At 32.0% G+C, this 27767-nt stretch overlaps 1 protein-coding gene across 1 annotated transcript in view; it reads left to right on the top strand.

Moving 5' to 3' along the window:
• Positions 1-10729: 10729 nt before the first annotated feature.
• dpr8 (defective proboscis extension response 8) overlaps positions 10730-27767 on the top strand; it is a 92356-nt gene continuing 75318 nt past the window's right edge. The window contains exons 1-2 of the mRNA XM_065509378.1: positions 10730-10738; positions 10785-10995. Of these exons, the coding sequence (XP_065365450.1) occupies positions 10730-10738; positions 10785-10995 (220 nt within the window). The remainder of the gene's footprint in view (positions 10739-10784; positions 10996-27767) is intronic.

Raw genomic sequence — 27767 nt, 5'->3', positions numbered from 1 at the left:
AAATAGAGTATTTTATATCTGAAAGCTTAAATGTCAAGCAAATTCTCTTTCAAGACAAAATTGTTATTACACATTATATTCATCATTATATAATGGACAAGAGCCACACAAACTCTTGAAGGCTTGTGATACTCGATGGCGATCAATAGCCGTTAAACGTCTTTCTTCGAGTTAAAACCCATTTTGTTTTAATTTCGTCAAACCAGCAATTCTAAAAAGCCAAACTTTTAAGTAATTAATACACTGATTATAATTTGGCGTACCATCTTTTTTTAAAACCAGTATTGCACAAAGTACAAAAAGTAAATAAATCATTTGCTGTTTTCTGATTTAAAATTCAAGGAATTTGATCCATTATCGTCGCCAATTGAAAATTGTTTAATGTTTTTGACACATTTTTCATACTAGTTTGATGAATGAGAGATAAAATAAAGAACGTTTTAATTAGTGAAGATTATGACAAAAATAATACGACAAATTAAACTAATTGAGCAATTGCGACAAAGATTACCATATGAAAACTTTACGCAAAATCAATTTTTTTCCCGTTGATAATAAAATAGTAAAACCAAAAAAAATATATTATGTCATATTGATAGTGAAAAATTAAAGTGCTAATAAAATTACGAAGCTTAAGGCTCAGGGGCAGAATATATTAAACTATAAATGGACAAATATAGAACCAACAATGTCCATTTTCTGACATGGTTAATCTAGTATTTAACTTTTTAGTACTTCCTTTAAGTAAAGCATATGAATTTTATGAACATATTTTCTAATTTTTTATTTAAAAATAAATATAAACCAAAATTCTTAATTTATAATATTTTAGCTTTTTTTGGCTTTTCTCTAAAGCGGTTTAGCTTTTTCTGGCCTTTTTTTTGAAGCCAATATAGCTTCTTTTTTCGCCAGCTCCTGGCAACACTGCTTCTCACAGCAGTATATAAGCTCTATATTACAAGTCGTATATATGGAAAGCAGAACAAATTTAACATTATTAAGATTTAAGTGAATTTTTTTTTATTACTTAAGATGGGGTAAAATACAATATGTTAGATGATATCTAAGCAAATATTTAAATAAGACACATCCATATATTTCTATTGCTGAAATTAATAGACTCCTCTCAAATAGAGGAGATTTGGAAGAGATTAGCAACACAACAGATCACCTGATGATAAGCAGAGGCTGTCCACTACAAGTAAGAAACTAAATGAGCCCTTCATTCGGAAGGGGATCGCAGAAATCGAAGCTTAACCAGTACTAAGCACTCAAACTTCCCTCTTCGGAAGGCAGCTAGGAACACAACACCAGCGGTAGAGGGTAAACATCTAATAATAAAATGAGATTGTACCTGGGCACGTAGTGCAAAGGATAAATTCATAGTTTTCGTTGAACATTTAAGTATTGTGGTCACAGTATTATTCAATGTGCTCTTGTCTCTAGGAGTTTTTCCGAACGTTTGGAAATACTCCCAAATTATGACGATACCCAAGCCAGGAAAGGATTTGACATTGACATCATCCTACAGTCCGATTAATCCAAGGGAAAATTTTAACATTCTTAAATAGTCAAAACATTATCACAGATCATCAAGTTCACCACATAACTGGAGAGATACGAAAATCTTTCGAACTAAAAAAAAGTACTGTTACTTTTACAGATGACACTGCAATTCTTAGTTCTCAAATGGTTTTAAATGTAGCATCCAGATAATTACCTCACACAAGTAAATAAAGTCAAAAGTAAGAACATAACGTTTTACTTGGAAGAGGAATTTATCCACCAGCGACACTAAATAGCGTGAACATCCCATAGTCTGATCTAGTTACATACCTTGGTATTCATTTAGATGCGTTACTTGGCATCGGCACATAGAAGCCTAGCGGCACCACATGAAACGCAAAACTTATAATTTACACTGGATAATCCACCGTCAAGCGAAATTAAGCCATAACTGTAAAATCACCCAGTATAAGACAGTCGTAAAACCAATTTGGACATATGGAATCCAATTATGAGGAACAGTAAGCAATACCAGTATAGATCTCATACAGACATCGCAATCCAAAATTCTTAGAAGAGAATATTTTTAATTTAATCAATAAAATAACATTTTTATTGTAATTTAATTAAATGAAATGCAAAAAGCTGCTGCAAGACCAAATCTGATTTCATCTTTTCTGATCGTGCCTAGTTGCTGCGAGTTGGTCATAAAATTGCTAATTACATCTAGAAACATAGCAGGAACCTTACCAACCATTTCGTCGGTAAAAACTCCATCTATAATTCCTTTATTTTCCAATACGACAATAATAAAATTAATTATCAGTCACAGCATATGCGAGATCACCCCACATTAAGGTTTTCCACGTTCAATTTGTTTCGACTCTTTGCTGTTTCCTAAACATGCAGTAATAACGCCAGACTTCAGCATAGTGACTTTTAATATATTTTTAAGCTAGAGCCCATTGAATTCCGATAGCTGCTATATCATTGAAGGTCTCTTTTCTTTGTTCAGGAATGCTGCCATGGTATAGTCTTTAAATTCGAGTCATCTCTCAATGGTACTTACAAACTCATTCAGATCTGTTGAACTATCCTTTATAAAGGTTTGTTGACAGCTCGAGGTTAGGAAATATTTTAGGCCTATTGGACATATTTTAGCATTCTCGTGACTTCTGTTGCCATTCATGGGAATGAAATGTAGTTGAGAGAGAAGCAGAGTAGGTATATTATATAGAGCCAGGGAATGATGATCCTTGGCACTCTATAATAATCTAAGGCAGTTTTTCATCAGGTCCTGTTGTTTCAAATGTTAATAATAAACTTTAAATTGCCTTTGAAATTCTATCTTCGGTTATTATGTTTCAATGATTATAAAAAGTGACTTACTGTTAAGCAATTCACAGGCACTAATTATAATATTGGAAGATTTCGATGAAGACTCTGATTAGTAGAAAAAGTCCGTGCCTTCTTGAATTTCCTGTTTCTAAACTGAGAGGGAAATACTGTTGCAAGCAACAGACGTCTGTAAGTTAGGTCTTGTAAAAATTGGAACAAGCTGAGTCATTTAGTTTGTGTTTGACAGCCATTGATAGCAGCAGGGAGAAACGCATCTTAATTCGTGTGTAATCACGGATGATGCCGAACGTTATGGGCGCCCAGTTGAGGTCTCTACACCCTAAACAATTGAAATAATTCAAGTCATCGTGTTGGCCAACCAGAGATTGAAAGTGAGAGAGATTTTGGAAGCCATAGGCATTTTAGATGGCTCAGCGGTTTCAATTTTGAATGATCACTTTCCACAAGATTAGTGCAATCATGTTACAACTTCGCAGGATCTGATCAGCCAACACCACGACGTAAATTATTTCAATTGTTTTGGGTGTAGAGACTTCAGCCAATAATAACAAGTCGATCGTTTTTTGGATTCAAGCCGAATAATGCAAATTGACTACCTTCAAAAAGTTAAAACAATCAATAGCGAATATTTTGCCAACTTATTGGGTCGATTTAATGAGGATTTGCAAAAACCTTCTTTTTCACAAGGACAATGCAAAAATGCACATATGTGCAGTTTCCATGAAAAAAATCCATGAACTGGGCTACGAATTGCTCCCTCTTCCACCTTAGACTCCGGATTTAGCCCCGAGTGACTATTTTTTGTTTCTAAAACTTATGAAATGGATCGGTGGAAAGAGATTTGACTCCAACGATGAAATCATCTCACAAACAAATACCTATTTTGATGACCTGGCCAAATCTTAGTTTTTGGAAAGAATACAAATATGAAAAAACCTTGGGAAAAATGTATAGAGCTCAAATAGTATTACCACAGTTAACCCTTGGAAGTATAACCAGGTCTGTGCAGACCTTTTGCATTTCATGACTTCCTGGAGCAACATTCTCCGGACACAATGAGCAAAAAATAGAACCAATTGTGGATCCTGGTTCGCCTTAATCGAGATTTTAAAATATTTTGGTTCAAACGTCATAACCAGGTCTGTGCAGACCTATGAATAATTTGAACGTTAAAAAAATTAAAAAAGGAAACTATATATATGGTAGCTCTTTTCTATGTATAATGTAAGGAGATTCACACATTATTAATGCATGTGCATAATTGTGGTTTCATTGCATGTATTGGAAAAAGCCGGTTTGTTTACAGCATTCTCATGTCAGGTATTCGTGCCTTGAATGCCAAACAAACAAATTTACACATACTTTTAGGAGACCTGACTATGTATTTCCATACAAATCTCATATAGCTCTGCACAGACCTGGTTATACCGTTTAGCGCCAAAAAATTACAAGATACTAGTATTTTATGTTTATTTCGATATAAGACCCCTTGCCGTGTGTCGTTTTTTGTTTATTTTTTAATTTTTTGTATAAAACGTTTTATTTGGATCATAGTTGCTCAGAGTGCCTGTGCACCTTGCGTTAAAGGCTTTGAACTTTTGTTTCAAAAAAAGAATAAAAATTCTGTTTATAACATTTTAAAGACAATATATTTATCTTAACCCATTAAAAAACAAGACCATTTTAAATGAAAAATTTTTAAAATCATTTATTTATTTAAACTAAAATACGGCCAAGGAACATAGAAAACTTAAAAAATTTAAAAAAAAAAATTAGGAAACGTGTTTTTAGGGCTGTACCCGAATGGGTTCAATGGCGTAAAGTGTAAGCTATTTTTATAGAGTGTGTAACATTTTAAAGTATTACTTTTTCAACACATAACGCATTGTTCAGACAACCATCTTATTCTGTTATAACTTTCACCGCATCGTAGGGGATTTTTTGTCCTTTAGGAAATTGGTTTCCAGGAGTAGATGCGTCACCAGAAGCCAGTGTAGTTTGTCCATTTTGTCAGTAGCATCTAAATTAGTGTTATTAGCCAAATTAATAAAACGTTTTATTTCTTTGAATCTGTTCCGTTACATAATTTCGGAAACAATTGGAGTGTGAGTATCCTCTCAGAGCTGCCAGCAAGTTAAGCAAAATACTCAAGAATATTTTAAAATCTTCTGCGTTGAAGGATAAATTGTGCTTATTAGATTGCGATGAATAAATGCAAGTCTACTAAATGGTTAGCTCCTTCAGCTTGGACTCCATCGTGTTTTCAACAGACAGATAGACGGACAGACAGACGAACGGACATAACTAGATCGTCGTTGAATGGTACGATAATACTGAATATAAATACAAATGAGGGTCTGTGACAAATATTTTGATCTGTTACAAACGGAATGACAAACATTTTCACAAAAAAACTGGAGAGTATTTAAAAGTTGTTGGGGGCATGAATACGACTATACATGAAATTTCATGACAATCTGTACAGCCAGTTCGAAATGTCAGATTTTGTTTCTAAATATTTTGATTTTACCCCACTATATACTGTGGCATATCCTACTGAAATTAAGATTACAAAAAAACAAACATTTAATGTCAGCAAATTAAAGTAGTAAGTAAATATTGAAAGAAACAAGTTAAAAAAGTTTTCCATGAAATACTCTCCAAATACAATGTGTGTTCAAGGATATTAACACAAGAATGTGCGTTTAAGTAAACTGGTCTGATGATAAGTTTTTTGTTAAATCTTTGTCTTTTTGTGTATGTTTTGTGATTTTGCTTGTTTAATAGTCTTATGCTTAAGATTAATTTTTTAAAAGGCGTTACAAAACTGAGTAAAGAGTATTATGCGGAAATAAAAAAAATGGGAAGATAAAATGTGGTGTTATTTTTGATGATGAAGGATAATTGAAAATTAGACATAAACCAAAATTAAATTATATTAAAATTCCTAAAAATTTCTTACGAAACCTTATTTTTGTGAATTCAACACCCATAATATCATTAATCCTTTTGACTCCAATTTTGCTTACGGGCAGTATTCATATTTTTAGTAAAACGTGCGATTTTTATACACTACTTCACCATATTTAGGAGGGTTTTATGCGTTTCTGCTGATATTTTTAACGCCAAACATATTAATCTAGCACCTAACTTAATGTATACCGATACACTTTCTGAGTAGGTTAATCGATGTCTGTCCATTCGTCCATCCGTCCATCCGTCTGGCTGGAGAATAATTCAATTGCATACAAAAATCTCCCACAACGAAAAATGTATCTTATTAGAAATGATAAACTATAAGTTAATACTTATGACTAAAGGATTTTGAGGAACAATATGTCAAATGTCAAAACATTTAACAAAAGATTTATGGCAATATTTCGAAGCTATTGAAATAAACAACCAATTACTAGAAAAATGATTTTGAAAATATAACACATTATAATCTTACACCCTTTTTGTACATAAAAACTCTAACATAATCTGATGAGAAAAACTTTGTATTTTAAAATGTTTAAAGTAAGTATGGGTGTATGTTTGTTGGTTGATAAGTTCGTGTAATTCTTAGTCTCCCCCATCCCACCAACAAAAAAAGGCGTGAGTGACATCTTTTTTTGTCATCTAAACATTGTTTTTCAAGGCTTTAAAAAGTTCAACTAACTTTTTTGTCATAATAAATGAAGAAACATTTTTCATATAACTCCTACACTTGTACGAATCCACTACCTACACCTCTACTGCAGCAAACACTTTCTAAACTCATCGACTTGTGCCAACAAGGATAAAAATATTTGTTCTTACTTTGGCAAATCCTTAGGTGACTTTGAATAAATAATGTTTGAGTTTAATGATTAAGTTTTATTTGCTTAGCAGCAGCATTTGAAAAGTTTTCTTTTACCAGAAATGCGCTTTTCTACTCACTCTCTTTTATTTTATTTTTTTTTTGTTTTGAAACAGAGTTAAAGAAATTCATCAATATATTCAGGATTTAAAGATGGAAAAATAAAATAAGTTTTTTTTTTTTTCTCAATAATTTAATGCAAATTCCAATACAGTTTCTTGTTATTTTCAAAGTTTTTTTACTTTAAGAATTTTATTTCATGCTGTAAGTAGTAGAGAGTATTTAGGAATAATTTACATATATTGATTAAATAATTTATAGCCTGAGTTTGGCATTAACTTGCTTGTAATTCTTTGTATGGTGACTTGTGTTTTCTCTTAAGACTCCCCCCTCTCTCCCCTCTGTCTTTTAATGAAGCATTAGTATTTAAGTAATAAATGGGCTGGGGGAGAGTAGATACAAAGTTTTAGTTGTCAAAGTTTTCATACAGCACTTGTCAGTAATGTGGGGTAGTAAAAGCTTCATTGACGAAATGTTAAAAAAAAAAAACTTTGATTTAATATAAAATTTTAAATCAATAAGAAATGTTAATAAATGTATTGGAATTCAATAAAACCATTTCTGCAGAGTTCCTTCTATTCTGGATAAAACTTAAATACTACAGAAATAAAGGGTGTTGCAAAATTTTAATTACATATTAATAAAGTATATGTGGGACAGCAAGTCGCGACGCGTCGGACAAATGGCCTCTAAAACTATTATCCGTCAACTAAAAAAAAGCCTCATATCCGAGAAGTTTTGCTATACTTCTTTTATTTGAAAAGAAGTGCTGCTAAAGCACAGCAATTACTGACCAAAACTTATAGTGAATGTGTCATGTACTTTTTTTATTGGCCCCCAAAAATTTGGGGCCTCGCTGTCATTTTTGCAAAAAGTAATCATTTTCTCAGGCTCATATTTTGCAAACAGTTTGGAATTTTGATTTACTCTCTGAGACATTGTTGTAGCCCTTGTCGCAAAGAACAAAAATTGTGAACATACAAAATCGAAAAAACGTCATCTTCAAGATCAAAATTGCAAAAAAACTATACAAAATTCAATTTAGATATAAACAAGTAAGAAAGTATGGTCGGTCAAGCCCGATCATATAATACCCTGCACTAAGTAAAAGAGCAAAAACATTTTTCTTTTAAAATTTCAATAATTTATATTTTTGAGTGATTTTCGGAAGTGGGCCTTATATGGGGCTATGACCAATTATGGACCGATCACCATGAAATTAGGTCGTGTAATTTATGTCTATATGAAAGTTTACTATGTTGAATTGTGTGAGTATACCGACATTTTTAAGCGATTTATGCACGTTAAAGTGATTTTCGGAAGCGGGTATATATGGGAGCTATGACTAATTATGGACCGATCGTAACAAAATTTAGTGACATGAATTCTGTATATATAAAACTTATTTGGAGCTCAATTTGTGGAGATACGTTTATAAATTAAACATTTATGACCGATAAAGTCCAATTTCGGAAGGACATTTGTATGGGGCTAGGTGAAATAATGGACCGATTTCAGCCAGTATCAATATGCTTAGTCCTTGGACCGAAAAAATAATATGTAACAAAGTTGATCGAAATATCTTCAAAATTGCGACCTGTACTCTGCGCACAAGGTTTACACGGACAGCCAGCCAACCAGACGGACGGACATTGTTTAATCGACTCAGAAAGTGATACTTTAAAGTGGGTAGGCGTTACAAACATTTGCAAAAACGCATAATACCCTCCCCACTATGGTGGTGTAGGGTATAATTATTTTAAAGCTGCCTAAAAGTATGCTTTAGTTTATAATAATTTAATAGCTTTGGGACATGAAACACTCAATTCCTTTAGATTTTTCTTACTAATTTATATTGACCTACCTAAACGGTGTTAAGAATCATTCCTAGGAAGTTCATATGTTCTAGAAATTTCTTTTTTAAGATTTAAGATTAGGTACATTTTTGTAGTGGATTGTTTCCCTGAATTTTGAACGGTTTTACTACCATGGACCTGAACAGAGGAAAAAAGGTAAAAAAATCGAATTTTTTAAAGTTTTTTCGATTTTTATCTTGAAGATGAAGTTGTTTTGATTTTATATGTTCACAATTTCTGCCCTTGTCATAACTTTAAATACAAAAATTATTGAATAGATAATTTTCGTAATTGAAAACACTTTTTTGTTATTTTTTGTGTTTTCAATTACGAAAATTATCTATTCAATAATTTTTGTATTTAAAGTTCAATCAATAACGAAAATTGTATATTCAATTGTCAAAATTATCAAATTCAAAACTCAAAATTCAATAGAAAATATCAGAAAATTTAGTTTTTGAGCACATGAAACTTGATTTAATTATGAAATAATTGAAACCAGTTCAATATGGGATAAATGTTTGAATTGAAATATAATTTTTTTTTGTGTACAACTTTGCTCAGAAATTAAATCAAAATTCCGAACTGTTTGCATGATGTGAGCCTGAGAAAATGATTACTTTCTTGCAAAAGTTACACTGAGGTCCCAAGTCATTGGGGGCCCATAACAAAATGTGCATGACTTTGGACAAAACTGGGAGACACGGGTTTTTTTTTGGTGGTGTCCGTGTTGCACTGTTTCCTGTTGCACTGTCATATTGTTGTCAAACTCAACAATGGCTTCTAAAATGATTGAGAGCTACTCAAGCAGCAATTTCAAAATGTTTACGAGCAGCAGGATTTATCCAAAAGCAGAGAAAATGGGTACCTTACGTATTGAAGCCGCTATAAAAGAAACCGCTTTTGCACCGAGTTATTACTTGCGATGAAAAATTCACCCATTGCGATAACTCGCACCGTATGGTTATATATGAAACCCTGACAACCAGCCGAATAGACAACAAAGCCAAATATCCATGGTACTATGGTAATTCCCTGTATTAGATGTGAGCTGCTGAAATCTGACCACACCATCACAGGGAATCTGTACCGAAAGCAACTGATTCGTTTGTAGCGAACATTTTCCGAAAAACGGCAACAAATTAAACCGTAATATTCCATCATGACAATGCATGGCCATGTTATGCGCAATACATTTTAAAAACTATCTATAATGAAGTTGTTGGGAAGTTTTGTTACATCCGCCTTGTAGTCCAGGTCTTGTCTGTCCGACTACTATTAGTTCCGATCGATGCAGAAAGCTTTCTCTTTGGGATACGCTTCACTTTGGAACAAAGTATCCGATATTAGCTTCATTCGTTCTTGCCCTCAAAAAATTAACAGTTCTTTTGACTCGGAATACATATTCCTACTATTCATCACTTTTTAATAATTTTTCGTCATGATTACTCTCTTTCACATAAGAATAACCAGAATTCCAAAATTAACCTGTGGTCAAAACTAAATATGGCTAAACCTTAAACACAGTACAACCACAAAACACCCGCACTACTCATGTAAAACTCAGTCAAATCTGTCATACAGACACATAAAGAATCATGGAAAAACTTTAATAAAACGGTTTTCAATAAACTATTTAAAACAATTTTCAAATAAGTTTATATTTTTTTTTTATTTTTTGCATTCTAAAACATAACTTAGTTGTTGCCCCCAAAAGTATTTCTCATCTATACAAAATATATATAAATTTAAAACTGGTTGGTTTTTGGTTTATGATGATGGTTGTTAGATTCTAGGGGAAAGAGTGTGTTTTGGTCTCGTGTACATCTTTTTTTTCTATATTATTTTTATTAAAGCTTGTATTCCTGTTAAACAATTTGGCATAAAGCCAAAACTATGTACCAGTGTATGTTAGTTTAACATGAGAAAAAAATAAAAATAAAACAACAACTAACAACAAAAACATTTAAAACAGTTTGTAAAGTTTAAGCATCTGTGTGATTAGGCCAATTGTCGTATATAAATTAACTTTTAGTTGTAGTTTAAATATAAGTACTCGTATATACAAATATATTTATATTTTTTATATTTTTCAAAACTAAAAAAAATGTTTGATGTATTTTATATCATATTTTTTATTCTATTTTTTTCTCATTTTTTAGGTCTCTTGGGTGCGTCATCGTGATATACATTTGCTGACAGTGGGTCGCTACACTTATACCTCAGATCAGAGATTTGAGGCAATGCATTCACCACATGCCGAAGACTGGACACTGCGTATTCGTTATGCCCAGCGCAAAGATTCGGGGATATACGAGTGCCAGATATCGACAACACCACCGATTGGTCATTCGGTTTATTTGAATATTGTGGGTAAGTTGGAAAATTTACTTTGAAAGTGAAATCAATTAAGGAAATGTGCAAAGGCAACATTCTATATATTATAGCAGATTAACTTTTTTGTAAGTTACAAACTTTGAGGGTTTTCATATTCAATATATCGGTTTATTTTATTAAGAATCTAGACAATCTGAGTGTGTGTGCTGTGTTGTTTGATCATTAAGCATGATGATATTTGCAGTCTGGGTTCGATTCCCAGTTGCTGCCAATAAACAACATCAGTTTATGATAATATTAGTTTACTACGACGAAGTAAAATATATAATTAATGGCAATAAAATAGCTGGATCACCAGATGCACTGCAACCTGTTCAAATAACAAACATAACGGGCACTTACAAAGTTGTCAAAGAAAAAGCTTTTCACTTCCTTTCACCACCTTTCCTTCTTCAATGTATATGCATTAATTGCCTGAGTGTTACTTGTCTTTTAAAACAGATCCTTCTCTTTTAAAAAATAACTTTTGAAATAAATCCAAACCAAAATATTTAAAGAGCATTTCATTAGCCGATTCTTATCTATAAATTAAATAAAGCAGAATGTGTATGTAATATCATCGACATTTTTTATTTATTTGAAAAATCTCTGGGTTCTCATGTGGATGGGTATCGTCCCAAATTCGATATTTTTGTTATTCAACGTACCCATTCATCCAGAAATGGTCCTCACATTAAAATGGGCAAAGCACGCGTAAGGATACCTGAACATTTTGATTTGACAAAACAAACTCATTTTGATTTGACAAAACAAACTGAATAAATGCAGCCAATTCGACAGATGTAGCTGTAAAGCGGTTGAGGCAAAAATTTCCAACCACTTCTTTCTAAATACTTTTTAACAGGTATTTCAATATGTGGTCGAACGTTGTCATGATGGAATATTTCGGTTTCATGCCCAGCCGCATCAGTTGCGTTCGGTACAGGTTTCCTGTTATGGTCTGGTCAGAATTCAGCAGCCTTTTGTCCCACCAAATTCAGACAATTACATTAGCATCATGGATATTTGGCTTTGTTATCGATTCGGCTGGTTGGCCGGGCTTCACATACTATCTCCATTTTTCATCGCAAGTAATGATTCGGTGCAAAAATGAAAATGGCTGACCTGGGCGATCTTTGTCTTCCGTGTCAAAATCATCACTTCTGATCCTCACGTTAAAACCGATGCACAGTGGGGCATAATCATATGATCCAGGGGCGGCGCTATGGGTGCTCAAAGAAGGGTACCTTCGACATGTAACATTTTTAAACACAAGAAATTTTTTGGTTTCCTATCCGATTTCAAAGATTTTTATATTTTTGATTTTTATATATTTTTTTTTGGCCACAACTTGGTCCGCTTTTTTAAAAATATTGGTCGTACTTTTAACCGACTGGTCTCGAATTTTTTTATTCGTTAGACAACAAAATTACGAATAACATACAAAAGATTTCAGACCAATATCAAGTATGGATCCAAAAATAAACGATTTTTAATTTAAATATTAAAAAAAAAGTTGATTTTTGCGGTTTTTTGGGTGAAAAGGTGACTTAACTCTTTTTTAATTAAAAAAAAAACTTTCTTTAAGAACATATAACAATTTTATGTTTTTCTAAAAAATTTCTTTACGAAGAAAATTTTGATATAAATAACATGTCCCATTCTTAGAATATGTCGCCCCTACGCCCCTCAGAGAGGCCAAACATACTAATTTTGCGGATTAATTGAAAAAACAAATTTCAAGTATCGTGAAAACTGAAAGTGCCAGCTTAAGGAGCACAAAATTCTACATCAACAGGCAAAAAATTAATGTGAAATATTAAAAGGTATTTTTATAGTCACGTGTTGAAATTACATATTGTGAGAAAAAAACCTAAAAAATTGATAAAAAAAAAAATAAAAAATTGCGCAAATAAATACTATTTTGATAGGTAATTTCAAAAAAATTAACAAATCTAATTATGCAACCATCAAGTTCAAGTATTTATTGATATGTTTTGGTTAAACTTAAATTTGAATTGTTTGTGGAAGTGGCTTTGTTATTAGTTTTTATATTGAAAGTGCAAAAATAATGGATTTTGTCAGTTCAAGTGGACATAAAGTTATTAGCTGGGCTCAGCTGGGCTGAGAATTTAATATAATTTAAAAGCCTGGACAGTTAGGCGTTGTTTCAGAAAAAATTATGTTGCGCATCGCTGCGCCTCATAAGTTATATGTAAATTAATAAAAGCTTCACCCTTTAAGTCTACCATCAAAAAGCACTTTGCGATTGTGATAAACGTTTTATTTTTTTTGTTTTATAAGAGATGTGCAAGTGTTGTGATTAATAATACGAGAGTCACGTGTGCATTTAAACTTTGCAAGTTTTTTAGTTGCAGGAGTTGGGAAAGATTTCTATTATTCAACCTCCCATTACTAGTTAATATAATGATATCATCCTAAAACAATATGGTAGATTTTTTATCAATAATATGCATAAATTTAGTGTGTCTCACTGATGTAGTTCTATAGATATAGGAGAATTAATAATTCATTTATATGGGGGAAACCCGATTCCACCCTCGTATACCCTTCCGATTTTGGCGGAACGTGTAGTTTGTTTTTAGAGTTACCCGCAGCAAATTTAGTGTGCATAACTATTGTAATATGCTTGGTAATTTACTTCCCCTCCTATATCCCTAAAATTTTGTTACAATATGCTGATTGGTCTAAGGGCTACCCACGTAAAATTTTGCGAGCGTCGCTATTATTGTTGTTGAGATATTAATAAATCCGTAAAAAAGGGGCATTTGACTCCACAGTGCGCCCTTCGGAATTTGACCTATCAAAAATTCAAATTTGGGCCACATGTTCTAAAATCCCAAAGCTAGGATCAGAAAACAAAAAGCAGCTTTGGAAATCTTGATGTGTTCCCTATTTATCGCCAAAATATTTTCCCAGACCAGAAGGAAATGTGGACCCTATAGGCAAAATTGTGAAAAATACCATTTTTGGGATTTACGCTCCAATTTTGAGGAATTTCGGGATTGCCTTTGATCTTTTGGCAAGTTTTTTTACACCTTGTTATTTAGAATGACAAACATAAAAAACATTAAAAATTTCATTGAGTTTCGTTAATAAAGATTTTATTACATATTCATTGAGTTTCGATAACCAAAATTTATACCAAAATTGCAATCCTATGCAAATATTAGGAACAATTTGATCAGCATTTATTCCGAGCTATATTGTTTTGTTTAGAAAAGTTAATTTTTGGTCTTACAAAAATAATTTCAAGTCAATATCTCAATTAGATTAAAAAATATGCCACTTTAAAATTAAGTCTATCAAAAATATTGCACTTTTTCGTACTAAAAAATGTTTATCCAAAAAAAATGTACAGCAAAAATCTACTAGTTTTTTAATATTTAAATTAAAAATCGTTTATTTTTGGATCCATAATAGATATTGACCTCAAATCTTTTGTATATTATTACTAATTTAGTTATCTAACTAACAAAAAAAATTCGCCCAAAATTACTCCCGTGTTTAAAAATTTTACATGTCGAAGGTACCCTATTTTGAGCCCCCATATCAACGCCCCTGGATCATTTGTATAGCCCATTGTAATAACTTGAACTAAGAACTTGAACCAATCGGACCAGCCATATAGAAATGCCAGATTTATTTCCAAAAAATTTCGATTCTGCCCCACTGTGCGATGGAAGACTTTCACCATAAGTTTTGGTGAACAATTGGCGGCACTTTTTTCAAATTAATTAAGTAAAGCAAAACCTCCTGCATATGAGTCGTTGGTACAAAATTCTAAATTTTCGATGCAAAAAAAAACTTTGTTGTTTACACTGTAATGTTCAATAAATAAGTAAGACTAAATGGCAGATATGTACCCATCAAAATGACATATCAGATATTAAAAACAAAAACCGAGTTCAAGAGATATGTGATATATTGTAAATACAGTATCATCAAAAGATGAAAAAATTATCGGCAGTAATATTTTGACCTCCGATCCTAACCTTCTACGTAAAACTTCCAACCGTCGACAGCAACATTTGACATTCATATTCATTCAGTTATAGACCAATCCTGTTGAATATTGGGACAATGACGCTAAACATTGGGACCTTCTGACAATCTGTGAATAGAGTGGTGTAAATGGGGTCGCTTTAATCGCTCGAAAGACTCAATGTTGCATGTCGACGAACGAATGACAGATCATGTCGCTTCATTATACCCTACACCACCATAGTGGGGAGGGTATAATGCGTTTGTGCAGGTGTTTGTAACGCCCAAAAATATTAGTCTACTTAGAATCACTTTCTGAGTCGATTAAACGATGTCCGTCCGTCAGGTTGGCTGGCTGTCTATGTAAACCTTGTGCGCAGAGTACAGGTCGCAATTTTGAAGATATTTCGATCAAATTACATATTATTTTTTCGGCCCAAGGACCAAGCCTATTGAAACTGGCTGAAATCGCTCTATTATTTCACCTAGCCCCCATACAAATGTCCTTCCGAAATTGGACTTTATCGGTCATAAATGTTTAATTTATAAATGTATCTCCACAAATTGCTCTCCAAATAAGTTTTATATATACAAAATTCATGTCCATAATTAGTCATAGCTCCCATATAGACCCGCTTCCGAAAATCACTTTAACGTGCTTAAATCGCTTAAAAATGTTGGCACACACACAAAATTCAACACAGTAAACTTTCATATAGACATAAATGACACGACCTGATTTCATGGTGATCGGTCCATAATTGGTCATAGCCCGCATATAAGGCCCACTTCCGAAAATCACTCAAAAATATAAATTATTGAGATTGTAAAAGAAAAATATTTTTGCTCTTTTACTTGACCGACCATACTTTCTTACTTGTTTTTATTTATGGGTGGTATAAATATGGTGGGTTCAGACGCTATTAATGTTCTTGGCATGAGAATACAACACACATTTTTCAAGTGTCGAAAGAAGCATTCAACTGTCTCGGTTTTCTAAAACATTTTACAAATTACTTCCTCACTATTTAGATCACTTATATCCGACCGAAAATGGAATACAACTCCCATGTATGGGTCGGTGCTTCAAAGGCCATTCTGAAGCTTCTCGATCACTAACAGGAAAAGGTAAAGGTGAACTGCGTTACGTAATACCCGGAGATTTTTACGTAATGTACGTGTTTCATCAAGAACTCATCCCTTTGTGATCGATTGGCCAGTGGTCCTCACAACACACTACAAGGAAAATTCGTTCTTTTTCCCTATTGTCCGTATGTAGAAAAATCTTTCCCAAGAAAAAAATATTGGAATATTAACTTCCAATTGATTGACGAGGAGATTCTATATACATATGTATTTTTTTTTTAAATCGAAACACAAACTAAAAAATAGGATCGTTTTAAAAATTGAATATACCGGATGTGTCCACATTTGGGGACCCCTGTCCACGCACCTAGTAAGCCAATGGGGCCGAAATTCAAAAATTTAGAAATTCAAAAGTTTTTTGCGCTTGTAAAATTTAGTTCAAACCGAACTAACGGTTTAGAAGATAAAGATTTATTTGGCTCTTTTTTTACATACCACTGTGTGTCGTCTATATTTTCATCTTAAACAAGCACTTGAAATGATTTATGTCCTTCAAAATAAAATATAAATGGTAACTAAGAACAAATACCCTGAAATTAATACACATACCTGTAGTTAAATAGTTGATGACACATAAACTGCCAACAATAGTTTAATTACCTTCATGGGGATCAAATTCTATGTAGTAAAATTTCATTCCAATTCTTGAAAACTTAGTTTTTCCCCAATATTAAATTAATCAAAATAACATAAAAATCCTGTAAAAGTGTCCCTTTTATTTAATTATATTTTTATTTTATACTACAAACATTCTTTGTCTTTTATTGCTTACAACAAATAACGTTGATGATCTATGTATAAGAAACATTAGAAAAAAAGCTACAAAAATTTTCTCTGTTTTATGAGATTTGAACTCATGTCATGTTCGCAGCCAAAATAACTGCCTGGAACATATCACTCACTGAAACTAGAAAAAAGGAAACCATTTCATTTTTTTGTTTTGGTTTCTGGAAGGGAAATAGCAAAAACATAGGGACTATATTGAGGAACAAAAAAAAAATAAAAAATAACAACTAAATGTTGTTGTGATTTATTAAGCGTAGAAAATTGCTTACGTGAGTCCCGTCAAAAACAACCTTAAAACATAAAAAAACATGATGGTGTCAAGGCAATGTACAGCAAAAAAAATGTTTGAAAGACTACAAAAAAACTTGTACGAAAAACGTACGGAAGACTGTTGGACTGTGAGAGAGTGTGTGGGTTTTTTATCCGTGTTGGTTGGTAGTCAGCGTAGCACGAGTGCGAGTATTTACGCAAAGCCATAAACTGTAAATGATGCTCAAGGGAATCATCAAATTTTGCAAGTGTTTTGCGGCCAAAAACAGAAAAAACCTGACTAAAACATACTGAAACTGAAAATAAAGTTTGAACAACTAAAATAAAAATGAACCAAATCAAATCTACACACACACACATGCACGCACATAAAATCATAAAATACTTATGACTTCAAGTAAAATGACCAGAAGGTAGAGGCAGTGCTCGAGAGGTTGTAGTATCATGTGGCCTTAAGGCAGGAACAAATACATAATCTAACAAAAATCATGTTACATAGTGCAGTTATAGTTAAATGGAAACATTTACATCCTCCTCCTCCTTCTCCTCTAACATAAAAAAGATACAATACGTTGTTTTTAGTTTATACAAAAAACCAAAAAACATTTAGTTTAGGTCTGTATTCTTCTACTTTATTATTGGTCTGGTCAGATATGACCATCAAAAACATACACATTTTTTACACTCATTCCCATCATCGTCATCATCATCATTCTGAAATGGAAACATTCACGTTTACATAGTATTTACATTACATCCATCAACATTATTGTTGGTTGGTATTTGTATTTTGTATGATGACCACGATAAGCTTCATAAGGGAGACATTAAATTTATTTGAAACCATTTTTGTGGAGAGCGTGGGAAACATGAACATTTTTAAGGAATATTTGTATATAGTAGGTTTTTGTCTTCTTTAACAATGTTTTAAAATAAATTAAAGTATAATGCAGGAAAAAGTTATGTAAGTACAAAGACAAGTTAATTTTTTTATTGCAATGAATTGTCTTTTATAATTTTAGTCCTTACAAACAGATACGTTAAAACATCGTGCTGTCGTACAATGTAAGGTACTTAAATTCAATATTATATTTCATTGGCATGAACTAATAATTCAATGAATTAAACATTAACTATTTCATTCGGCTTAGCATGAAATAAATACATAAAATTTAACGAACTTAAACATCAATTCAGTGAACATATACATTAATTTTTATGAAAAACGAACATTTATGCAGCGAGAAAAATCCAAGTATAGAATCATGAGACTTCGACATATTGAATTAATCAAGAGTAACGCTTTGATTAATTCAAAAAGTATCTTCTCACTCAATGCCCCTTTCATAACTTAGGCAACACCTAATCAAGTTATTATCGGAGAATCTATCCCAAAGCAAACAGAAAGCAGCACTTTTCGGATTTCTCATTAATAAAATTTAGAATAGTAATTATTTACTCTAAATCTTTATCAAATCATAGACTTTTTGACTAGAGACCTTTTCATGTCTAAAAAATATTGAAAATAAAAAAAACAAATAAGAAAGTATGGTCGGTCAAGCCCGACCATATAATACCCTACACCAAGTAAATGAGCAAAAACATTTTTCAACCTATTATGGACCGATCACCATTAAATTAGGTCGTGTGATTTATGTCTATATGAATGTTATTTATGGTGAATTTTGTGTGTATACCAACATTTTTAAGAGATTTATGCACGTTAAAGTTATTTTTGGAAGCGGGTCTATATGGGAGCTATGACTAATTATGGACCGATCGTAACCAAATTTTGTGATATGAATTGTGTATATATAAAACTTATTTGGAGCTAAATTTGTGCAGATAAATATATAGATTAAACATTTATGACCAATAAAGTCCAATTTAGGGAGGACATTTGTATGTGGGCTAGGCGAAATAATAGACCGTTTTCAGCCAGTTTCAATAGGCTTGGTGCTTTGGCCGAAAAAATTACATGTACCAATTTTAATTGAAATATCTTCAAAATTGCGACCTGTACTTTGCGCACAATGTTTACATGGACAGACAACCAGCCAGCCAGACGGACCGTCGGACCTCGTTTAATCGACTCAGAAAGTAATTCTCATGGTGTTTTCTCTTCTAAAAGAAATGGTGCCTTATAAATGTGTAATATTATTATCGTGTTACAAACACCCTTGCAAAGTGAAACATTTTTTTCCATTAGAATGGAACAAAATAATTTCTTGATTTTACACTTAACGCTAGTATATATTTAGCGTTCCAAATATTGAATGAATTTTGTATTAAAAAGCGATATTTAACACTGTTAAAGCGACTTTCTACATCCAATTGTCTGTGTTTGCCAACAGTATTAACAACACTGATTTTCAGTAATAGAAATCAGCTGTCAATTCTCAATTGCAAAAAAGTACTTAACGCAGTTGCAAAAAAGGGTATTATCTCACCCTGAAATATAAATGAGGGTGAAATATGTAACATATTTACCAATTATTTATGCAACATATTTAGAAAGGAAAACGACAACTTTTCACATTTTTGCATACATTTTTAGAATGGAACATACCCCTGCGCCAATGGTAACATAAATGGAATATTTTTCTCAGAAAAGAAAACACCATAAGTCGATCGGTATACTTTAAGGTGGGTGTTAGACAAATATTGTTGGGCATTACAAACATCTGCACAAACGCATTATACCCTCCCCACTATGGTGGTGTAGGGTAGAATAACAAGATGTGAAACGCTATCAAAAAAAACCTCAGTCGGTTGCCATAAAAAACCTAACTCTAAGAATTTATTGGTAACATTTTGTTTATATGTATTCATGTTTAAACCACTTTCACCAAATTCCTGAAACACACATAGTTGTAAAAAAACGACTTCAAATATAACAAATTTTATTACAATTAAATTCAAAAACTCAAACAATTCTATTGTACATTTGACCTAGAAAGATTTTATATTTAGATTGTTTTGCTTTTTATTCCATAAATTCGGCAAAAATTAAATTTATTTGCATTTTTTATTAATTTTCAATACTAAATTTTACAAATGTGTTTTTTTTTCATTTAATAGTTTAAATGTGTGAAAAAATTAAAAAAATATTGAAGTTAATTCTCTCTCTAAAGCAGGGGTGCCCACAAGTTCCTTATGGAAGAGTAAACACCAATACATTTAAAGAAAAGCTATTTTTTATTCAATATTTGTTGTTGCTAAAACCAATTCATACAAAGAAAAAAGAAAAAAAACTCACTTTCAACACACACATTTTTAAAATATCATACGATAAACAAAATCAAAATCTACATCAGCGAAATGCAATGAGCTCTCAAACGAGCTCTCTTGTTTTTAAGCACACATATTGTATAAAAACAGTCAGTCTCGCATGAGCATTGATAGAAGCAGGTTGTGTTACGCTTTTATGCTTGTTTATTTCATTATTTCAGCTAGTTGTTTTTGTTTTTGCCAGAGAATAATTCTCAACTCATACAACTACAATATCTAAAAACTGTAGTGGTGTGAGTTTGCATTTCGCTGATCTACATGGATGATCGCAGTCGTCAATGTTTACCAGCAAAGCATACGAAAGTGTTGTTGCTTTCAACATGCGTGTATTCAGTGAAGACCGACAAAAAAAATAATAAGACAAAGTTGTTTGTGTATTTTGTATTGCTAGTGCTGAGCAAGGTTGCCAATTTAGCCATTTTCCGGCTAGATCTAGCGATTTTATTTTCATTTAGCCATAAAAAAATGGCTAGAATTAATCTAGCCGGAAGATCTAGCCATTTTATTTTGTCTTAGCCTTTTTTATTTTATACTTATCTTGAGCATTTTTGGAATTTTTTAAAAATAAAACAGTATTTTTTATCAAATGACAAAGAAACAGTCTTTTTAAACAAATTCGTCTGTTGATGATTTGATGAGAATATTATTGGTTTTATGAAAACAGGCTTCGAAATTGTTTCCAAAGCAAACACGTGAGGCATATTCAAAAATCAATTTTATATTTCTTCAATGGATCCGATTTTGAATGTAAGTGCCCAAAAATATGTTTAATTTATCAAAAAGGAAAAAAAAATATTGATATTACAATATTTATCCGCATTTTCTCAATCTCTGGTTATTTTTCATCGTGACGATATACTGACAGTTCTCATACAAAAATTCTATTTATTGAAAGTATATCGTTACGAAAAACGATAACCGGAGATTGAGAAAGTGGGGGTTAATCTGCTAAACCCCATTAATACGAAGTCGGTAAAAATTATTTTTCAAAACTGTCAGTATAACTATTAGTTAACACATAACCAGACTTCGTGGTAATGGGGGCAAGAAATGTAATATTTATGAATTTGTATATTTATATTATTTTTGGGTTTTAGCCATTTCTAGCCATTTATAATTCAAAATCTAGCCATTTTCTGAGCTGAAGAGTTGGCAACCTTGGTGCTGAGTGCTCTAGTGAGTATACAAAACACACAGCCTATAGCTAAGAGCAATTACAAAAACAAAAGAGTATCAAGAGTATAGGGCTTGGACATGACTGCTCTAAAGTTTAGACTCTAAACTTTAGAGTCTAAAGCAGTAATGCGCAGCCCATACCACAATTGTGGAAAATAAAATCACACGTATTCTTATGCTCTTACATTTTAGTAGTCGTTGTCCACTCAACGAGACAACTAGGAATACGCATGAACATTGGTGTATGACTTTTTCTTTATTTTTTCAGTTTTTGTATTTGTGTGTTTGTAGGTGCACTGAATAAAATAAAGAATTGAATGTGTTGGTGAGAGTAAGTGTTTGGTGAGAGGATTTATTTTTGCGAACCTCTGGTCTAAAGCAGTCATGGGCAAACACATACCACCATGAGTATATTTGTGTGCGTTAAGCAGCAGAGAGATGATTGACTGCACTGACTGTAATAAAAGAGAGAAAATCATAAACATAAAAAAATCCGCAACATAACCTTGCTTCTACAAATGCTAAACATCAACTGATTTGATTTTGATCTCTAAGATCGTAACAAAGCAACAAACAACCCAGCAGTTAAGCAAGTAGTCAATGTATCCCTTAAAGACAGTAATTGTCACAAATGTCTTATCACTTGGCTGACTCCATTTTATATATTTTGGTCATTTGACACGTGTGTGCACTTTGTAGTGCAGAGAGAAGACAATTGGTTACTTTATGCATCCCAAGTAATCTAGCGTGAAGACAATTGTCACTTAAGTGTCTCTAAGTAATCTAGACTGTAGTCACTTTAAACGTTTTGTGAGTAATTCGTACAAACTGGTTTTTTACAAATTATGTTAATATAATTCTCATACAGTTTATTTTTATTTTTGCTTAAGTATATTGATATCGCATGTAACATAGCATGAAGTCAATAGTCACTTTAGTGTCTCTTAGTAACCTATGGTGAAGTCACTTCAAACTTTTTTTTGTACTGCAGTTTATTTTACCCACCAGAAGCGTTGACTACCTTCGATCAGCTATCCGATAGTCACATTGTAATCAAAAGGGTGAATTGACCCACTGCTTAGGACATGCACGTGTTAAAATAACTAGTCAAGTAGCTGATCAAGTAACCAGTTACAAAGCTAGCAAGGTAACTGACGCTATGTAACCAGTATGTGAATCCAATGCGTTGCCTACTTTGGACCAGCTATTAGACAGTCCCATTGTAATCAAAAGGAGACAATTGTCCCCCTGCCTAGGACATGCCCGTGTTAAAATGACTAGTCACGTGGCTATTGAAGTAACTAGCTCCCACCCTAAATGATGGGTAAAATCACTAGTTCGGTACTGTCTCCTAGAACTGCTGGGAAGTGTTCATTTCAGTAAAACACAGACACACTAATACACACAAGCTTATAGTGTAGGTGTGTCAACAAAGCGTCAGCAGAATTTTTTGGCCTATGCACGCGTGCATTAGAATCCCAATTTTGCTCGTGACTGGTCTAAAGTATGTTGAATTCACACCCAATTTGTATATGAGAAGAGAGAGAAGTTGTTGTTGTAGAAAAAATGAGAGGCTTTCCTTCTTGTTATTCTTTTTTTGTCCCTATGATTTTCGATGAGCACAAGGACGAAAATTGTTCTCCATCACCATGCTGAAAATTTAAGAAAATCGGATAATGGTTAAAAATTGCAGATTCTATTTGAAGTTTCAAGTTTCTGATCAAACCCAGTATGCAAAATGATTCGAAGTTATATCGAAAATGAATAATTTTTTCGTAAAATTTTATCGATATCGACTTCGATATAATGTCGAGAATGAGCGTGTTTTCCTAAGTAGAGTGCAGAGCGATAAAGAGTCGAAAATCGTTTATTATTCTGATTCTAATTTTTATCGATACTATACCCTTTTCGGTATTAAAAATGTTCTAAAATGATTCGATTTCGATTAAATATATGAATAATTTCGTATACTTTATACCATCGAGCAATTTCTTCTTGAAATAATGCATATTCAATACCTTTATTATTATCCAATAATGTTGCGTTAGATGTGTTTTCATTTTCAAATGCATTAAACTCTGCACATATGTCTGATGTTTGCTGATTTTGAAGATTCGAATTGTCAAAAACAACATCAATAATTGGCTACGCTTTTCTTTTAAGACGTCTTCGATCCATTTTTCGTGTTAAACTATATTTTTATGAATATGTTATTGATAGGATAAGAAATAAAATTTTATTTTCTCACAAATTGACAAAAGAATAATATGTATGTATTATTCGCCATTTCTATAAAATATTAAAATACGATATTCTAAAAATTGTAGATTGGATAGAGCATCATAATAAATTCATATTTTCGATTTCAATTCGAAATAAATTCGATAAAAAGAACTGACTCGAAATGTTGCATACTGGGAAATAGCAACATTTTCCAAAAAAATTTAAAAAAAAAATTCCAATTAAAAGTTTTTTTTATTTCATTAATGTTTAAATATAAAAATTCATACAAAACATCATACAATATTTAAATTTTCAAACTATTTTTCAAGGGTTCAAGGTTTCGATTATTCTACTGTTATTTTAAATATATTTTTCTTTATGGTCTTCTGCATAATGTGCACTGTTTCAGTGGTGTGTCATTGACGAATCTAATCTAATTTGTCAGAAGAACTGGTTGATTATCAAGTGGACCACATGATTTAGCGATCGAAATATCTATTACCAATATATTACTCATATGAACCTGAGCTAAATAAGTATTTGTTGAGAAATCGAAGTCTTAGCATATCAAGCTGTCCATTCCATGATTCCTACAACTTTGACAGTATTGTTGAAAGAAAGTGCTTACTGATCACACAATGACTTCGAAATATCATGCCGCTTTCTACTCTTTGTTTTCGGGAAATATTTTGTTTGGTAATTTTTAAATTTCCCTGACAGATAATATACCGGACTGAAAGGTGCTATCTTATTCTGAATGAAATACTTTATACGCTTAAATCACCCGAAATTCATACGCAACAATTAATCTTAGAACAATCAGAGTACATTTTGATGCAGTATCCATCTATGTACAGTAGAGTGCTTCAAGATTGTATGGACGAATATCATATCTTTCAATTTGGCGTTCACAAAATTATTAAAAAGCATCTTACTATTATTATTAAGCTAAGAATGAGAAGTGTTATCCTTAATCTTGCTGGTTTCCTCAAACACCGTGTTTTATATGAAAAATTGCATGGTATGCCTTTCTTAGTGTACATTCAAGACAAATTCCTTCTATTTATTTGACTTTTGATATTGTCTTCATATTCCATCATATTTTTAATATATTACGTAGACTCTGTTGACAAAGTTTGAAACTTTCCATTAATTGCCAGGAATTTTCTTAGCCTTTGGAGCTGAGATATCTATTTTGTTCTGCTATCACTATTCAGACCCTCGAGCTGAATAGTAACATTATCAATATTGGAGGGAAGACAACCTCGATATCACAATGTGGAAAAATTTTATAAAACTCTTATAAGTATTATTCTAATTGATATAGCCTTGCTAGCTAGCTATTTAACTCCGATAGATAGCATTTATTCTCTTTCTAAATCGACGAAAATTAGATACAAGCTTGAGTTCTATTCTTCGAGACATTTGGTTGATTTGTATGCTAAGGACATAAACCAGTTTGCTGCTTCATACTTGTCCATTGTTATTATCAAAAAATAAATCTCTCTCTTTTTTGGCTCATTATATATTTTCCCACCGAATTAATATTCTTGGGTTTTTTCTCTTCACTTGACTTCTGAAATGATGATGTGTAAAATAATCTCTCAAAATTTAAGTAATTTCCATTAATTTTACTTTTACTTTTTAAATTAAATGGTTTTAAGAAAAACTCTGCTTTTTAAAACATGACTTCCCCAGCACCTTTTACAATTTAACATAAATCATAAAAATATTATTCTTCCAAATGATGTTTTCCAATTTTAACAACTTCTGCTATAAACTGCATAAATTACCTATTAAAATGTTATTTCCTTTAGCAATTTCCCAAAACATATATAAAGGGTCTTCCAATAAGACTTCCGAACTTTGACAAATGACAGCGCCAAAGATCCTCGTTTCTGGATGAGAACGAAGTTGGCCAGACCATAATTATTACTGAAGTTTTTGGCCTGAAATGGATGATATGAACATCAACGACACACAGCCCATTAGACTTTTGTTTTGAAGTTTTCGTAACTCTTAAGGCCCGCAAAGCCAACATAACCCATGACAACGGTCAATTTCTGCCTGGTTTCTGCGCCAGAGTCATAGAAAATTGAACATTTCGGATGCCAGCTATGGCGGAAATTTGAACGAAGTTCTATACATGATGGCATCGAGAGGCCTTTAAAATGATTAAACAATTTCGATGACACACATACACTTTTTATATAAATTTAAAAATAGGAAGCCCTTAATGAAAGACCCTGTACAAACATATAATTTTATTTCAAAAAAATCTACAACAAACCAATTTTATATGCGTTTTCATTGCGAATGAATAAAAAAAAAATACAAAACAACATTAACAATAAAATCGTCATCACCATCATCAGCAACACATTTTCTGAATTTTACGAACAACAAAACAAACAAGGTAATTTTATTTTTATATAATTTTTTTATCCTGAATTTCTGTTTTTATTTATTTTTTGGAAGTCATAAAGAAAAATGAATTGTAAAAGTAATTTACGTATGAGATTGCTATATAGGTGGAAGAAATGAAAATATGTTCACCTGATTTTAGAAGAAAAAACAGAGACATTACGTTGATAGCAACTGGCTGTAAGGGCAGGCTAAAACAAATTCTAAAAATATTTTATTAAAATCAAGTTATGCTGAATTCTTAAAAACAAATACAAACATTTATAATTTTCTATAAAAGTTCTTAAATTTAATAAAGTAAAAATTAAGAAAAGCTAGTTTCAAAATAATGTTTAAATTTCGATATAAATTTGTTGAACAGATCTAGTTATCCAAATTGAATAAAATAATGTTAAATTATCAAAGCGAGACAGAGAGAGAGGAAATACGAGATCCTGTTATCTGCCAATAAAATCTCTAGGCTATTTATTTTCATATTATCCTAAAGGTATGTTACTTTTTGTGGATATAACTTCTGCATAAATGTACATATCAATTTAAAATTTCTAAATTGCCCAGAATAATAAGAATTAAATCAGATGCTTGATATAATCACATAAAGTTGTTGCAGAATTTTCTTTGGCTTTGACAAGATAACAAAATTTTATATAATTGACATTGCACAGTGTAGGGTTCAAAAGAAACGAGTAACTTTATTATTCTTAAAGTATGTTTGTTTATAGACAAATAGACTCTATACACAAACAGGCAAAAACTGGAAATAATCTTGAAAAATAATTTCGTTAAATTTAACAGAAAAGGGAAGTTATAAAATTATGAAATCATATATTCTTTGAGTTTTTAAAATTGTATATGCATATTTATGTATGTATCACTACGTCTGCAAGTATGAGTTCCAGGAATCCATATACACACAAATATGCATAAGTACGTATGAGGTGCTTCTAAAAAGTCCTTTTGAAATTTAAAATTTACATCTCAAAATAATAAATCGAAATGATTCTTTCGATCCTACCTCAGCCATTTAAGGATCACTTTTCAATAACAACCTAATGGTGATCCATTATATCAATGTATTATCTATTGTCGTAAGCTATTTGGGATCTTCGGAAAATGTATATCTTAATATATATAATTCTTCTATATGTGTGTTAGTAACTGAACTCCTCCTTAACGACTGGAACGATTTAAATGAAATTTGTTGTGTGTATTTTAGTGGGTCCCTGGATTGTTTAGATTCACAATTGAGCTATATAAGTACAATGGGCATGGCACCTCCCATACAAAGTAAGAAATCATTATTACATATCTAGAGTACTATTATAGAGGGAGTCTTCAAACTTTGTGTGAGCTATGGCAGAACAACGTTTGCCGGGACAGCTAGTGTATGTATAAGAATCTAGAAGTAAATTGAAGAAATCACTTAAGGGTATTAAAAATATTAAAGT

Source organism: Calliphora vicina, chromosome 4 (genome assembly GCF_958450345.1).
Source record: "Calliphora vicina chromosome 4, idCalVici1.1, whole genome shotgun sequence".
Taxonomy (NCBI): domain Eukaryota; kingdom Metazoa; phylum Arthropoda; class Insecta; order Diptera; family Calliphoridae; genus Calliphora; species Calliphora vicina.
The sequence above is the reverse complement of the archived record's forward strand: the minus strand, read 5'-3'. Positions and strand labels throughout refer to the sequence as shown.